A 16,420-nucleotide genomic window follows, 5' to 3' on the forward strand; every position below is an offset into this window, starting at 1 on the left:
TATTAAAGTGCTCGTTCTAAAACATTATTGTTTCTGTAGTAACAGCTTACACAGAAACGTGTATGACATGTACTCCACATTCAACTGTTTTCAGTTTGTATGAGAGGTGGAGGGCATGTCGTAAATCACAGAGGCTCCTGTCTGAACTCTTAAACTCACCAAGTCATGTGTATGTGTGTATTATATACCAGAAGCATCTGATGACACACGGCAAGCCTGCATGCGCTCAGTCTTCTTCATGCGAGCTGAGTGTGTATTGTGCTTTCTCAGTACATAACCTTGGCCAGCACTGATACATTTCCCCTGAGAATAGTGCACTGTGTGTACCAAAACAGTGGTGTGTGTGTTCCTGGTTTGTGTTTCCCCTGACTGTATCAAAACAACAAGCCAAGAGCTGCTTCCTGTGTAGGGGACATGCTGTGGGGGCAGAGACAGAGATAGAGAGGAAGGAAAATCAAAGCTCAGAAAAGGTCCAAGAGCAAAGAAAATACTGTTAAACAGTGTGCTGAGAGGCACAAAGGCCACGCCTCCTTTCACTGAAAGTGACAGGCACATAGGCCACGCCTCCTTTTGCTGAAAGTGACAGGCACAGAGGTCACACCTTCATTTATTGAAAGTGACAGGCACAGAGGCCACACCTCCATTTAATGAAAGTGACAGGCATAGAGGCCACACCTCCTTTCGCTGAAAGTGACAGGCACAGAGGCCACACCTCCTTTTATTGAAAGTGACATTCACAGAGGCCACGCCTCCTTCACTGAAACCACCAGCAGTGTTAAAAAAGGAGATGTAGTCTCCTCTACTAGTCTCAGAGGCCACACCCCCTTCAGTGAACCTGACAGTACTAGTGGAGGAGGCGTGGTCTTCTTTGTCAGTCCCAGTGGCCACACCCCCTTCAGTGAACCTGCCCGTAGTAGAAGAAGGTGTGGTCTCCTCTTTCAGGCACAGAAGAAACGTCCCTTTATTTAAACTGACAATCCCAATTAAAGAGGTGTGGTCTCTTCTGTCAGTCCCATAGGCCACACCCCCTTCAGTGAATGTGATAGTCTTATGAAAGGAATTGCCAAAAGCCATGCCCCTTTCAGTGAAACAGTCCTGGTAAAGGAGGCGTGGCCTCTGAGCCTGTCAGTACTTGAACATTAAGCCATTTTCTAGATATATAGATATATTCATGTATATAGCATTGTTATGTAAAATGATGCTCAATAAATAACTTCAAATGAATTCAACCCAAAAAAATTCAACAAGAATGGAAAAGATTCAATAAAACACAAATTAATTTAATGTGTCAATTTTGGTCAAGAACTCCTAAACAGGTGACTGGATATTCTAACACGTTATATGCATTTTTGCTTTTGATTTAAAAATCAGTTGTGGGGTGTGGCTTTATTTTATATACAGTGAATTAAAAAAAGAGTATTTTTCCCTCTATAATGAGGGTGCAGTGGAGAAGACCTGATCGCCTTCGAACCTCATCCAAGATTAGAAACCGATCAGTTCCTTCATGTTTCTGCTCCAGTTCCCACTGCACCATTCCTGAATTGTTTAAGTTTTAATTAATTGGATAAGTTTTCATTTTGGTGCCTGTGTTTGCGTGTGTGTACTTGTCAGGTCGTAGCACATTCCCACGCAGCTTCATGCCGCAGGAGAACCTGTTCCAGCTGGTGCCGTCGAGCCGCACACGCAGCTACAACGGAGACAGCACACTGCCATACACCGGAGACCTGCACTCGCTCGGCTGGAGCGATAAAAGTGGCCAGCGCAGTAGTGCTAAATGTATGTGCACACACACCTTTCTTTTGTAGAAACTGCTCATGTTACATCATGCCATGAATGAAGCACGCTGAAGTGAATGAAAGTAAATGCAGTTATGGAAGGTTTTAATATACATGTGATATATTTCTGGCCTGATATATATTTAATATATCAGCTCTGGACGTTTGTACTGTCCTGCTATCACACATATGCACACACACTCACACAGAACCGTACGATTCAACAAAATCAAAGCAGATGATTTCCTGAAATGCGAGGCACGGTGGCTTAGTGGTTAGCACACTTGCCTCACACCTCCAGGGTTGGGGGGTTTGAATCCCATGCATGTTCTCCCCGGGCTTCAAGGATTTCCTCTGGGTACTCCGGTTTCCTCCTCAGTCCTAAAACGTGCGTTGTAGGCTGATTAGCATCTCTAAATTGTCCATGTAGGATAAGCGGTGTGGAAAATTAATGGATGGATGAAACTGATCCTGTGACTATGGCCGTTATGTGGATCTAGGTATAGTTTGGGTTCATTTTTCTTTAAAATACCCTGACTATGCCATTTTGAACAATGAAAACAAATCTAGGTGGAATGTTAGATTATTTTATATCTTTTTAAAGTCTAAGCAATTACTAAAAAATAGCCCACTCTACGTCTTAAAAAAGAGAGAGTCGATGAATATGCATTAATATGCAGATGAGAGATCCTCCTGTAACATTCCCTAAATCATTTTTGGACTGGGATTGTGTTAATGAATCTGTATTGCGTTAATCTCAAATCTATGTGATCAGAGTGATGCTTTTAACGTAGTCCAGCATTTTTTTAAAAAAATGACATTGTTGAATGCAGTAGTAGTAATAATAATAATAATAAGTCTTGTTATAATAATGCATAACGCATTTTTATTATTTTTACGCTGACAGAGTTTATGGGTTGACTTACTATTGGGACATTAATGAGAAGATTATTAACTGTAACTGTTAAGAGAGTCTTAAATCTCTGGAGGCTCTGCATGACTTAGCCAAACATTGATTTAAAAAGAAAAACAAAAGTGGCATAATAGTACAGTGGTTCTGCAGTTTGACTTCTTCAGACATTCGAAGCTGTTGACGTTCAGACGATTCAGGGTCTGCGAGTTCTCGGAGAAGAGAGAATAATTCACAATCAGCAGTTCTGTTCTGGTGAAGCGAATGTAAATCAGCGTGAACGTATAAATCTGGATGAGATTAAGTTTGATAATAATTTGTGGTTTGATGGTGTAGCCTGTGGGTCTGTGTGTGGAATATTGCTACCGTGCTCACGTCACTGTGGTCTGTATGTGTGTGTGTGTGTGTGTGTGTAGCTCCGCGGGCGCCCGTGAACTGGCGTCAAGGGAAGCTGCTGGGCCGCGGAGCCTTTGGCGAGGTTTACCTCTGCTATGACGCCGACACGGGCCGAGAGCTTGCCGTTAAACAGGTGCCCTTTGACCCCGATTGTCAGGAGACCAGCAAGGTAAACAGGACCAAAACCAAAATATCTCATATCCACACACAGTTAGCACTAATACACATCTTCGACATTAACAATACCCCAAAATCTCCCAAATTGTGTCAAAAACATCTATGTGTGGTGTGTGAAATTTCCTTCTTTCATTTTGCTAAAGGAACCACCAGGCAGACTTAATCATACACTCACCGCAAACTGTGTCGAGATGTTCAATATCTCAATCCAACGTGCTGATGTGGTTTTAGCACTTTGTTATCTTGTTCTGTAGCACATATTTGAGGTGAGCGTAGACAATTTTTTGCCGACGAACCGAGTAGTGACCCCCCCCCCCCCCCACCCCCCACCTGTAAACAACAACAGAGCCGAGAAACAGCCAGTGAGAGTCCGAGAGGAAATCTAATTGATCTGGACTCGCGCAGCAGATCACTGAATCCGGTTTATCATCCATGTATTTGTGTTGGAGAGCAAAAATGTACGCACGATAATAATCGTATTTGCGTCACTGCTGTTATTATTTAGCCGTAATTTATTTGGTGCGTCCAATTATTCACTGGGTTGTTAGGAACAGCACATATTAAAAACAAACATGACATGATTTCTGGCAGTGTAAAAGTACAGTATAAAAGCAGCTATGTTTCTCTCGACGCTACACCTCCGCTTCTCTTTTCAGAACAGAGAGCTCTCGTTTTTCACGATTCTGTCGCAAAGTGTCGTACTGTACATTCGACTTTGTTCGCCTTGTGCTTCCAGTGAGAAAATCTCAGATGCTAAACATGTTTCGGCTGAGGTGGTTCTTCACCAAAATTCATCCAAATCAGACAGTCGGATCTCTTAAAAACGGCGTTTTTTTTTGGTTTTTTTTGATCAAACGAATCCAATTCTATTTAGTTGTAAATATACAGAGCGATTCATTCACCTCTAGACACAAACTCCTAGTTTCACCACACTCCTTTCTCTCTCGCCTTCTACACAGGAAGTGAACGCGCTCGAATGCGAGATCCAGCTCCTGAAGAACCTCCGTCACGAGCGGATCGTCCAGTATTACGGCTGCCTGCGCGACCCCGACCAGAGGAAGCTCTCCATCTTTGTGGAGTTCATGCCAGGGGTGTGTATGTCATCATAATATATTACGTTAACGTTTACACACCGAGACAGTATCGAGTCAATGCAGAGGTCATTAGAAGAAGCTAGGACCAAAACTACCTGAACTACTTAACCTGATGTATAGTTCTGGTGAGAATTTTGGGGTTCTTTATTGATGTGCTTTATTAATGATTATTATTATTATTATTATTAGTCGCTGGTCCAGCATTCAGTCGTTCTTGCTTCTATACAAGCAAAAAAAAACCCAACAACAGCATTTCATCTATCACAGGAAGTAAACATGACTAGGATCCAATTGAAGCTGTGCAAACAGCAGATATAACCTTTCTTAGCACTACAGCTCAGTTTTATTTATACAAGTTCACTGTCTCACTAAACCAGAGCTTTTTAACGAGACACCGTCGTGTTTTTTGAGACTCACTTTAAGAGCCTTACTCATGGTGTCTGGAAAAAAGGCGAGGGATTTGACCGAGATCCCTGGCAGGAGCTGTGGTGACGCTCAGAGCACAGACACACACTCACGCTCACACACTCACAACATTATTCTCCAAGCGTAATGTATCTATAAGAAATGTTTAAAGGCTTGGGTCAATAAACAGGTAAAAAAAAAAAAAAAAAAAGGTTCCTCAAGGGTTCTTTAGTGTGCTAACAGCGCTAACATTTTTCATCTTCTAGTGTTCTACATCCAATTTTACAGATACAGCCAGAGGAACGGACCGAATAACCCTGTCTGAAACCTTGTTTTCCAAGCGTGTACCATTTATTGTGATATTCATCATGTTTCATGTGTGGAAAGCGATGATGACGGACAGAACCCGCTGAGCTCAAAGACTTAAAAAAAAAGATGTCTTTGATGCCAGAGGTTTATTTGACATGTGCGTTTTGGCCGGAGTGAAAGCTTTATGTGTTTTCGAGAAAATATTACTATTGTGGTTGAATGCAAGATGTCAAACTTAATAAAGACCATAAAAGGGAGATTTTTTTTAAGGGGTCAGAACAGGAAGAACCAGAACTGATTTATAGAGGACGAAGAACAACGTCCTTTTACAGGCTCGTATAAATCAGTCTCGGGAGCGTTTGTGCTCACTGGGAACTGACGCTGTGACTGAGAAATAGATTTACAAATGCATGGTATAAAGTATAAAGTGGATGCTGTTCATATGGATACATTTGCAACCACAATTATACAAACACCCGCCCCCCCATTGGAAATCAGGTTTATTGTCAAAATGTACAGACTTTCCAGCTGTTTGCAATGAACAAATCAAACGAAAGCAATTGAAATAGTTCAAAACAACGAATACTTCAAATGGTTTCTCCCAAATTCAACTGAAAATGCAAATTATAATGACTTCTCCAGTCTCAAAATTATTCAATCCCTTGAATGGAATCCCTCACAACAGCACAAATATGCAAAACAGGTGTTTTCCCAAGCACACATGATGCAACTAATCAAGGGCTTCATTAGCCCTTCATTAGGTGTGCTTGAGCTGGAACACATGAAATACATGAACAGGCTAGGGGCAGAAAGTATATGAAATACCTGGACGGGGCAGAAAAAAGGAAGCTATCGATGGCTGCAAGCAGATTTCCGAGAAGGCAGGTTATGAAAAACCCTCGAGTGACTGCAAAAGACCTGCAGCAAGACTTGGTGGCGACAGGCAGTGAGGTTTCAGTGAGCACAGTAAGGTGTGTACTAAACGCAGAAGGTTACCATGCCAGAACTCCAAGACGTTCACCAGTACTGACCCAAAAGCACAAGAAAAGTCGCCTCAAAATCATATAAATAAGCAGAACAGACGTTTTGGGATTCTGTTCTGTGAAGTGATGAAACAAAACTGGAACTTTTCAGCACGATGGATCAGCGGTATGTCTGGAATAAGAAGAATGAAGAAAGAACACTCTGTCCACAGGCAAGCACGGTGGTGGCTCGGTGATGCTCTGCGGCTGCTTTGCATCCTCTGGCACTGGAAACCTGCAGCATGTGGAAGGCAAGATGGATTCATTGAAGTATCAGGAAATCCTAGGCGAAAATGCCATGCTGTCTGTGAGGAAGCTGAAGCTTGGGCATCATTGGACCTTCCAACAGGACAATGATCCCAAGCATACCTCAAATTCCACCAAGGCTTGGTTGCAGAAGTCTTGGAAGATTCTCCAGGGCCATCACAGTCACCTGACTTGAACCCCATAGAAAATCTCTGGTGGGATTAGAAGGCAGTGGTTGCAGCATGCAAACCCAAGAATATTACTGAACTGGAGGCCATTGATCATGAGGAACTGGCTAATATTCCTCAGGAACGCTGCCAGAAGCTCTGCATCTCGTTTGCAGCAGGTCATAACAGCAAAAGGGTGTTCTACTGCGTATGCCATGAAGGGGTGGAATAATTTTGAGACTGGAGAAATCATTATAAGTTGCATTTTCAGTTGAATCTGGGAAAACCTCTTGAAGCATTCGTTGTGTTGAACTATTTCAACTGCTTTTGTTTGGTTTGTTCATTGCAAACAGCTGAAAGTCTGTCCGTTTTGACAATAAACCTGATTTGCAATGGGGGTTGAATAATTTTGATTGCGACTGTATGTATTATAAATACTATACACGTATTAAAACAACTGAGTTAGCATGTTGTGCAGCAGGATTATGGGATCAGTTGTGAGGTTAAGTGGTCGCGGAGGCGCTGAGTCGACTGGAATTTGCGTTTCTCGGCACAGACCTCGAGGAGACATTGTTTCCAGTGGACGAGGGCAAAAACAGGAAGGCGAAGGAAATGCAGGACACATTAGCCTGCTTGGATCGGCTTGTCAAAGAAACACACAAACACACGGTTTGGGAATAGAAGCGGCTCTATATCTGGACAAACACCTCAACACACTTCCAGTTCCAGCTGGGTAAGCATGTGGAAACTGGGCTCTGTGTGAAAAACACGCCGAAGGACACGTCTTGGCAGATTCTGTTTTCTTGTTTTGCTCTGTTGCAGGAGTGCTGTGTTTTTCTCTCATAGTAAATGACGGGATGTTTTTTTTTTCCCTCAAGTAAATTTGTACAAAATATTATTTAACGCGCTACAAAACATGTCGCTTTACTACTGTTGTGATAAATAGATAGATAAATTCCCCAGAGGGAAATTTAGGAACTACAGCCGCTGAAGAACACAGGACGTTAAACACAGAAAGAATTTGTTTTTCCTTATACCACGCCGCTGTTGAATCCTCCATTCTGATTGGACGGAAGATGTCGAACGTAGTAAGCTGTAACGCGCTTGTTCTAATACTAATACGATATTGTATCTATAGTAACAACATGCACGTAGACTCGAAAGCTAGAAGCTCCACGTCTAAGACTAATAATAAACAGATATGTTTTTATTCAACAGTGAAAAACTGTTTGATATATATAAAATAGTCGATATGGTGACGTTTTCTGTAAGGATATTTATGTGTATATTTATTTATGGAAGGAGTCTCCAGTGTCAGTGCTTTTGACCAGTCAGAGGTAAAGCTGTAACTCGAAGTTTTCCGACACAGGAAAGACGGAAGGACGGAGGACGTTGTGTTTTGGGGTTTCTCTGTAACCAGTTGTCTTATTAACATTCGACAAAACGAGAGGGTGAAGGAACAACTCATGCAGTGTTATAATTATAGCTGTTATAAGTGCAAATGATAGCAGGAAGTCACTTGTTCAGGGATGTTCCACAACATGAAATGTAACTATAAATGGATAAAAAGTATGATGTGTCATTCTTTTATGAATACATTTTTTTTTTTTGACCAATTGTGTTGTAAGAGGAATAAAACACACACACACACACACACACACACACACACACACACTCACACACACACTAAAATGGAAAAAAGGTGCATTGTTAGCTGCATGGAATTGTCTTGGTGTGGTTTATAAGGACTTTTTAATAAGCTTTTAAGAACATTGAAACTGTTTATATTGTACCACCAGACAGGTTTGCGGTGCAGCAGCTCTTTAAGTGTTTGCTGTAAAACATTTCTTTTTTTGTTTTCTGGATTGTTTCATTGTTACAGTAACAGGTTTTTATTGGAATTAAAGTCAAATGGACTTTTCAGATATATTATCAAGTTATGGCTTCATTACACACTCCTTCCTTCAACCACATCATCACTGCACACCAGGTTGTACTTCCTGTCTCTCCGCTATTACAGAACATTGCGTCCTGGCATGTGTATACTGAGTGTGTGTGTGTGTGTGTGTGTGTGTGTGTGTGTGTTCAGGGCTCAATAAAAGATCAGCTGAAGGCATACGGCGCTCTGACAGAGAATGTGACGCGCAGATACACCAGACAGATCCTGCAGGGAGTCTTCTACCTCCATAGCAACATGATCGTCCACCGAGATATCAAAGGTAACGGCTGCAAAATATATCACAAACGGACCACATTTCCACAAGCCGTATTATATACATCGAACCATCGGGAGCTTAGGATTGTTTTATTTTTCACAAGCCTATAAAATTTGCCTAAGAAATGTTTGTTTTTTTTTTGTAACTATTGCTATTTAACAAACTTAACGTAAAATTCAAACGGAAAAATTTGTTAACACTAAATAATTACACATACAGATTATACCATAATGGATCCTTAACGTCCAATCAGATTCTTGTTACTATGCCGTTTGATGTGACAGCGAGACTTCATTGGTTAGTTATTGATCCCTGAGGGAAATTGTTTTGTCTGCAGCAAAAAAAAAAAACAGAACAAACCCAGGACACAACAAATGACGAGGATGCGGCAAAACACAAAATCTTACAAGGACACAGAGTTACATACGACATTTAAAGTTATGTAGTGTTAAATTCAGGGTATGATGGGGTGTCTGATGATCTATACTGTAGCAGCAATAAAACATTACGAGTAATTAAATAACTTAATAATGAAGTAAATCGATAAATATTAACTTGAAAGTGTGGCATGGAAAATGTATATAATAATAGATTTTAATAAAGGCAAGTAAAACATCACATTTATATTTATCCATTCAATCAATACATAAACACATGGACAGACAGACATGTAGACACATGTTCAGACAGACACACAGACACATGGACAGACAGACACATAGGCATATGGACACAGACACATGGACAGACAGACATGTAGACACATGTTCAGACAGACACACAGACACATGGACAGACAGACACATAGGCATATGGACACAGACACATGGACAGACAGACATGTAGACACATGTTCACACAGACACGTAGACACATGTTCAGACAGACACACAGACACATGTTCAGACAGACAGATAGGAATATGGATAGACAGATACATAGGCATATGGACACAGACACATTGACAGACAGACATGTAGACACATGGACAGACAGACATGTAGACACATGTTCAGACAGACACACAGACACATGGACAGACAGACACATAGACATATGGACACAGACACATGGACAGACAGACATGTAGACACATGTTCAGACAGACACATGGACAGACAGACATGTAGACACATTTTCAGACAGACACATGTTCAGACAGACACATAGGCATATGGATAGACAGATACATAGGCATATGGACACAGACACATTGACAGACAGACATGTAGACACATGTTCAGACAGACACATAGACATATGGACACAGACACATGGACAGACAGACATGTAGACACATGTTCAGACAGACACACAGACACATGGACAGACAGACACATAGGCATATGGACACAGACACATGGACAGACAGACACACAGACACATGGACAGACAGACACATAGGCATATGGACACAGACACATGGACAGACAGACACACAGACACATGGACAGACAGACACATAGGCATATGGACACAGACATGGACAGACAGACACACAGACACATGGACAGACAGACACATAGGCATATGGACACAGACACATGGACAGACAGACATGTAGACACATATTCCGTCAGACACGCACAGACCTACATATGAACAGACAGACAGAGAAACACAGGCACATAGACAGACAGACATGTTTACACAGGCAGGCTAAAAGACTCATAGACACAGACAGGCAAAGACCCATGGACAGACAGACAGGCACTTAGACCCTTGGACAAACCGACAGACAGACAGACAGAGGCACATGTCACTTGGACAGACATACAGGCACATAGGCATATAGAAGCAATGCCGGACAGACACATGGACAGACTCACAGACAAACACATCCATTTAATCTACACTGATTTAATCTAATACCTTGACTGTGGCAGAATCCAATCAAAATCTGAAGGTGGTTATGTAATGTTTCAACAGCGGTTCTCTGATAGCCATTCTCCATGTACGTATATCACAGACCCGCTAATCCGGACGCGTTCTATGCATTTCCACCGTTTTTTGGTTCTAGCATTAAAATACATCTGGTTTAGAACCAAGAATCGGTGACATCAGAGGCTTTGATATGGCGTGACGTTTCAACACCATGACAACTCGAGCCACATGACCACTAAAATTCTTTTACTACAAGCACAAATCAGTTGTCAGAGAAAGAAGCATCCGTTTTCTGTCAAGTGCAATGAACTGAATGTGAGCTAAACAAGACCACACTTACTAAAGTCATGCAATCATGTATTTCTCATTCTGCTTGTAGCTGATTTCTACATCTTCGTGCTATGTCTAGAGGCTCATGGATTCAATTCGGCAGCTTCTCTAGGCCAGAAGTGCAACACGTGTCCTTCAGGGTTGTTGTTCTTTTTTTTATGCTATTCACTGGAAAAATCCTGCAACTAATTAGCTTCTAAGTGGTGAAAATGAGAACCGATCCCTGGCCTGGCGTCAGCATCAGCATCAGCACCAGTACAGTGTTGGTGGGAAAGGTGTGTCAGTGCTGCGATCTGAATCCAGAAACTTCCGTCCACTTGCACTGAACCGTAAAAACCTCAGGCACCACCGCTTCATAAATATATCGTGTTACGATATGAAGTGGGAAGTTCCCTGGCGTATCATATCATATACAGCCATATGCTAAGAACACACCTCTTAACTGCTCAGTGTCAGATATTAGGGGAAATAACTTTGGTCTGGCTTTCTCTAGCATCAGACAACAGTGCTGCTTTTAGCTCTGGCGAAAAGAAGCAGGAAAAAGAGAAACCGTGCATTCCTTCACCCCAGACTCATCAGACTCCTTCCTTTTTTTCAGTAGACAACCACATAAATCACATTTCTCCACCAGACCATGCTTGCTTTGCTTCCATTACACACCGGATAAGTGTGCACCTTCTCGTGCAGCGATATCAGGCAGCATGTGTGCCAAGATTAAACCTCGGGCGTTTAATTGATTTATGTCTGAGCGAGCCGGACTTTCACGTTCCCATTAAAAAAAACAAAAACCCAAATCCTGTGGAAATATCAGCTGACGCAGAGAAAAGAGAACGAGGTACAGTACAGAGTTCCCCCCCTTTCTTTCTTTCTCTCTGTGCACTCTGTCGTCGGTTTGGCTACACGGTCAGGGTGTGGAGGATCTTGTGGCTGGTGCGAATTAGTCACTGCCCAAACAAGCACAAATCTCACAGGCAACATGCAGGCCAGTCCAACGGAAAACAAGTCCGAATGGCGGCGTGGGAAGAGAGCACAGCACGTCTCAGACTCCACGTAATAAGACCTTAAACCCAAATAGTTCTACGCGAATTAATCATTCGATTGAGTCGCCGTCTCGGACATACATGAGTGTGTGGAAGCAGATGTTAACGTGTCTCGCTCCAACATTCCAGGCCGAACTTTGGGAATTGGAATCCGGTACTTGGAATGATAACAGACTGCATATTAAGGGAAAGGATATTCCGTTTGTTCAAGATGGCCTCCTTATAACTTAATAGCATTCCTACTTAGCAGCCAGCTCTGCAGGATTTGTCTAGTGTTGCTGTGATTGACAGCTGAGAGAGATTATGGGATTATAGTTCCACTGTGACTGAACCTGATTCTGCTACATGAGGCTTGTAGCTATAATGCAAAATTAAATATGGTCTAATAACACTGATGATACACTCTTGTCTTGTGTGTGTGTGTGTATGTGTGTGTGTGTGTGTGTGTGTGTGTGTGTTTCACACTCAGGTGCTAACATTCTGAGGGACTCCTCCGGAAACGTGAAGCTGGGAGACTTTGGCGCCAGCAAACGCATTCAGACCATCTGCATGTCAGGCACAGGCATTAAATCAGTCACTGGCACCCCCTACTGGATGAGTCCTGAAGTGATCAACGGAGAGGGTTACGGCCGCAAAGCCGACGTCTGGTAATGACCTTTAACCTGCAACTTTTACCTTGATCATTACTGAATATTATACATATAGACAAACAGATTCATTAACAGCGTTAACTTTTTGTTGGTGAATGATTGGGATAGTCAGTGATGTACCAGTGGTTATTAATCATCAAATAATGTATCTCAGAACATCGCTATTACTACTAGTTCTATTATTATTGTTGTTGTTATTATTTTATTTATATAAATTATATATATATATATATATATATATATATATATATATATATATATATATATATACGTTATATATACGTATATATATACGTTAATTAAATTATGTTTGAGTCATATTTAGCTTTTTTTTAGTTAATAGCAAGAATATTAACTTCTTAAATAATAATAATAATGTTGCATTTTCTTTATGTAGCGCCATTCCAAAGCTGAATTTTTCTGTGCGAATGCAAAATGTCAACAAACAGAACAACAAAACCCAAAAACACGAGAACAGATTCAAAAACAAGATAACAAGAGCACATCTCAGTCATTTTGAAATACAGCAAAATGCAGCAGTAAATTCTGAAACACAACAAACCCATCACACAACAGCAAAACTAAAGCTTTGTGTCTCTTTCCTCTCAGGAGTGTAGCTTGCACGGTGGTGGAGATGCTCACCCAGAAGCCGCCGTGGGCCGAATACGAAGCGATGGCGGCCATCTTTAAAATCGCCACCCAGCCCACAAAGCCCAACCTGCCCGAGGGCGTATCGGACGCGTGCCGGGATTTCCTACGGCAGGTCTTCGTGGAGGAGAAATGGCGTCCCACTGCAGAGGTGCTGCTCAGTCACCCGTTCGTCCAGGGCAGCTTCTGATTCGCTCCGGAGACTGAAATGCCCGGAGACGCCCCCTGTGCCAGTCCACTCCTGCCCACTAATGATCACCACTCTGCCTTGGACCGGGGGAACCCGGCGCCCGTGTTCCAGCTCACTCAGAACAAAGCAGACTCCTCAGCAAGGGCTGTGTATCTCAGACACTCCCACTGTACACACACACACACACACACACAGAACACACATAGCACTAAGAAGCTGTTGTTTACAATGCCATTCAAACACAAATAGTGACGTGTCTAATTGGCATTGCACGAATAATAAAGTAGACAAAGGGAAGGTTTAGGATTGGCTTGGATTAGATTTATTTTTCTTTTCAGCCAAGCTAATTGGGTTTTATCCGCCATGTAAGAATGAGGTTTGTGAGGACCGCTGGTCTGTTACTGATTCATTAGCGATAGTGGCTAGAAGGTTGTGAGGTTGTGAGAGAGCCACGACTGGACTCTTAACCCTCAGCTTGCTCAGCTCTATGCTTGGATTGGATTAATAACTGGTGAAGTTCTCTAGCCATCTGTTGCGTATATGTGATTACAAACTCGGACGTAAACCCTATTCAGATTGGATTACTTTTACATGGGGATAATATAATTAATATCAGGGTATGACCGGTAGAAATAACACATCTTGGCCCAGAATATAAAAAAGAAACTCCTGCGAATATTGCAGAGTTTCCTTGATTTTGCGTTCATTTCTGCGAACGCAAAATCCTGGAGGGACTGTCTAATAATCACACGCGTTACTCCTGGCCACGCCCCCTACAACAAGACCTAATGATGATAGTCAGAGCAATCAGCTTGTATTAAAATGATGCGTATGTAGCACACTTGACAATCATGCGTGCATCTTTGATTTATCCCATGCGAATCGGTCCTAACTGCCACAATCTATATATATACAGACTATATACAGACCGATTATCCGGGTTAATACGTGCGTTTACGGAAAACGAATCCCGTCTGCATAGAACGTCAGACACGTTTCCCTGTACTGGGAATTGAGAAAAAAAAAAACCCTGTTTACTCCGAACTCTTATTAAAGGAAGCCTAAGCAAGGTTGTTGATTTCCACAAATATGCGTTTAAAATATGAACCATACCGTCAGATCCATAATTATTGGCACCCCTTGGTAAAGATAGGTGAAAACCGTTACGAAAAAAATGAACCGTCTTTGTCGTTAATTAACTCGTCTCGCACCGCAAACGCGAGTCAATTGATTCCGAGAAAACAAAAAAAAAACCCGTCTCGCAATGTATTCGAGCTCATTTGAATTGTTTGCACACCTTGAAATTCTGAACATCGCGAACATAATGTCATTTCAGCGTGCTCCCGTTTATATTCCCGTGGTGTAGAGCGGCACAGTAAGAAGCACTTCCAGATTATTCGCATAACTGTAAATTATTCTGTCTGTAAAAGTACTCACATGGTAGTAAGGACAAAATATATACATTTAGAGCTTAAATTTAGTTTAACTCCTTTGACCGGAGTGTTTCCGAGTGTTTATAAGTGAGTTCTGAGTAAACAGTTGTTCTGGTGGGGATTTTTTTTTTATTTTATTTATTTTTTTCTCAGTACAAGGTAACATGTTGTTTGAGGTAATAACACACACACACACACACACACTCTACAGTGGTAATACATACATAGAAATTACATTGAAAAATAACGGAGTTCTACTTTAAACACATGGCGCAAATATTCAAGATTAAGATGTCGGGTTTGCAGATCGTCAACCATCGTGAATAAGAGTTCGTTTTAAGGCTCTCAGCCAATAAATATGGCTTGGTAGGTAGAAATGCAACAGAATACATGTTTACTGCCTTTAATACTGTATATCCAAATCAACTCCTCCCCCTCCCCCCAGGTTAAATTTGTTCATAATGAATTTATTGTCGTTGATTTCGAGTCCGCACCAACGGCCTGGAGCAAATCGATACTGTAAGATACTCTTTGAGTAATTTCTCTTAAGCTCACTGTGTGATGGTTAGAATCTAACCAAGGGGGGAAAACGACACCGAGCCGCATTTGTACGACGACCAAAATAGGTAACTCCAGAGGACCAGATGTGCGTTTCTTCCACGCGAGTCCGCGCCGTGCTCTCAGCTAATAATGATCATGGATTATTATTTTTTACCTTTTTTTTTGTTTTTAATACATGGTATAAGGTTAACAGGACGTTCCGTTATTCGGCGTTCGGAAGCGCTCGTATTTCAATCGCTGTCGTGGTCGCGCATTTAGATGTGCGGGATACTCAGCTGAGATTTGAAGAAGCTTATTTTTTATAAATATGTGTCAGAGTTTGTATGCTGATGTTTGTATTATTTTAACACGAGAATGCTTACTGCATCTAAGCAATAGTACCGAGGAATACTAAAGCGTGACTGAATCATCGGCGTTCCTCATAGGTTCAGTCGTTTATTCAGACCTGAGCGTAGTCTCATCGTCGGAAACAACCAAAGAGCACATTCGCATACAGTACGCAGCTATATCTGGAGGTTAGGTCTGTTTTTACAATTATTACAATTAGGGGTCTGACTGTAGCGATATTGGAATGGAGGTATAATAGCATTTAACAGTCAGTCAGTTCCTTGTGCAGTGCTGCAGGATGTCACCTGTTGTTCACAATAACTATAATTGCTATTATACACGTAGGCTGTCCGAGTCCATTACCTGAAAATGCTGAAAAATACTTGCTTTAAACTTAGTCTGTTGTGAAGTGCTTGGACCCCTTAATCACTGCTCGCAGCTATATTTTTATCTTAGCACCTTTGTGCCAGTGTTATGGCATTTAATGTCATAATTAGTGACCGTAATGTATCAAAAAAAAAAAACCAAACATTATAATGGTTTGTGCAAGGAGCATATCATAATTATTCACACCCCTTTCTCCCGTAATCGTATTATACCAGAGGAAATGTGGTATTATTAGGAAGTTTTTGTTTTTAAA

At 41.6% G+C, this 16,420-nt stretch overlaps 1 protein-coding gene across 5 annotated transcripts in view; it reads left to right on the forward strand.

Moving 5' to 3' along the window:
- Window positions 1–15,279, forward strand: part of map3k22 (mitogen-activated protein kinase kinase kinase 22) — a 59,315-nt gene extending 44,036 nt beyond the window's left edge. For all 5 annotated transcript variants that reach the window (XM_053611562.1, XM_053611558.1, XM_053611559.1 and 2 more), the window contains 6 exons: window positions 1,612–1,776; window positions 3,102–3,250; window positions 4,218–4,349; window positions 8,591–8,720; window positions 12,441–12,618; window positions 13,231–15,279. In XM_053611562.1, coding sequence (XP_053467537.1) covers window positions 1,612–1,776; window positions 3,102–3,250; window positions 4,218–4,349; window positions 8,591–8,720; window positions 12,441–12,618; window positions 13,231–13,459 — 983 coding nt within the window. In that variant the 3' untranslated portion in view covers window positions 13,460–15,279. The remainder of the gene's footprint in view (window positions 1–1,611; window positions 1,777–3,101; window positions 3,251–4,217; window positions 4,350–8,590; window positions 8,721–12,440; window positions 12,619–13,230) is intronic.
- Window positions 15,280–16,420: the final 1,141 nt, after the last annotated feature.

Source organism: Ictalurus furcatus, chromosome 23 (genome assembly GCF_023375685.1).
Source record: "Ictalurus furcatus strain D&B chromosome 23, Billie_1.0, whole genome shotgun sequence".
NCBI classification, from domain to species: domain Eukaryota; kingdom Metazoa; phylum Chordata; class Actinopteri; order Siluriformes; family Ictaluridae; genus Ictalurus; species Ictalurus furcatus.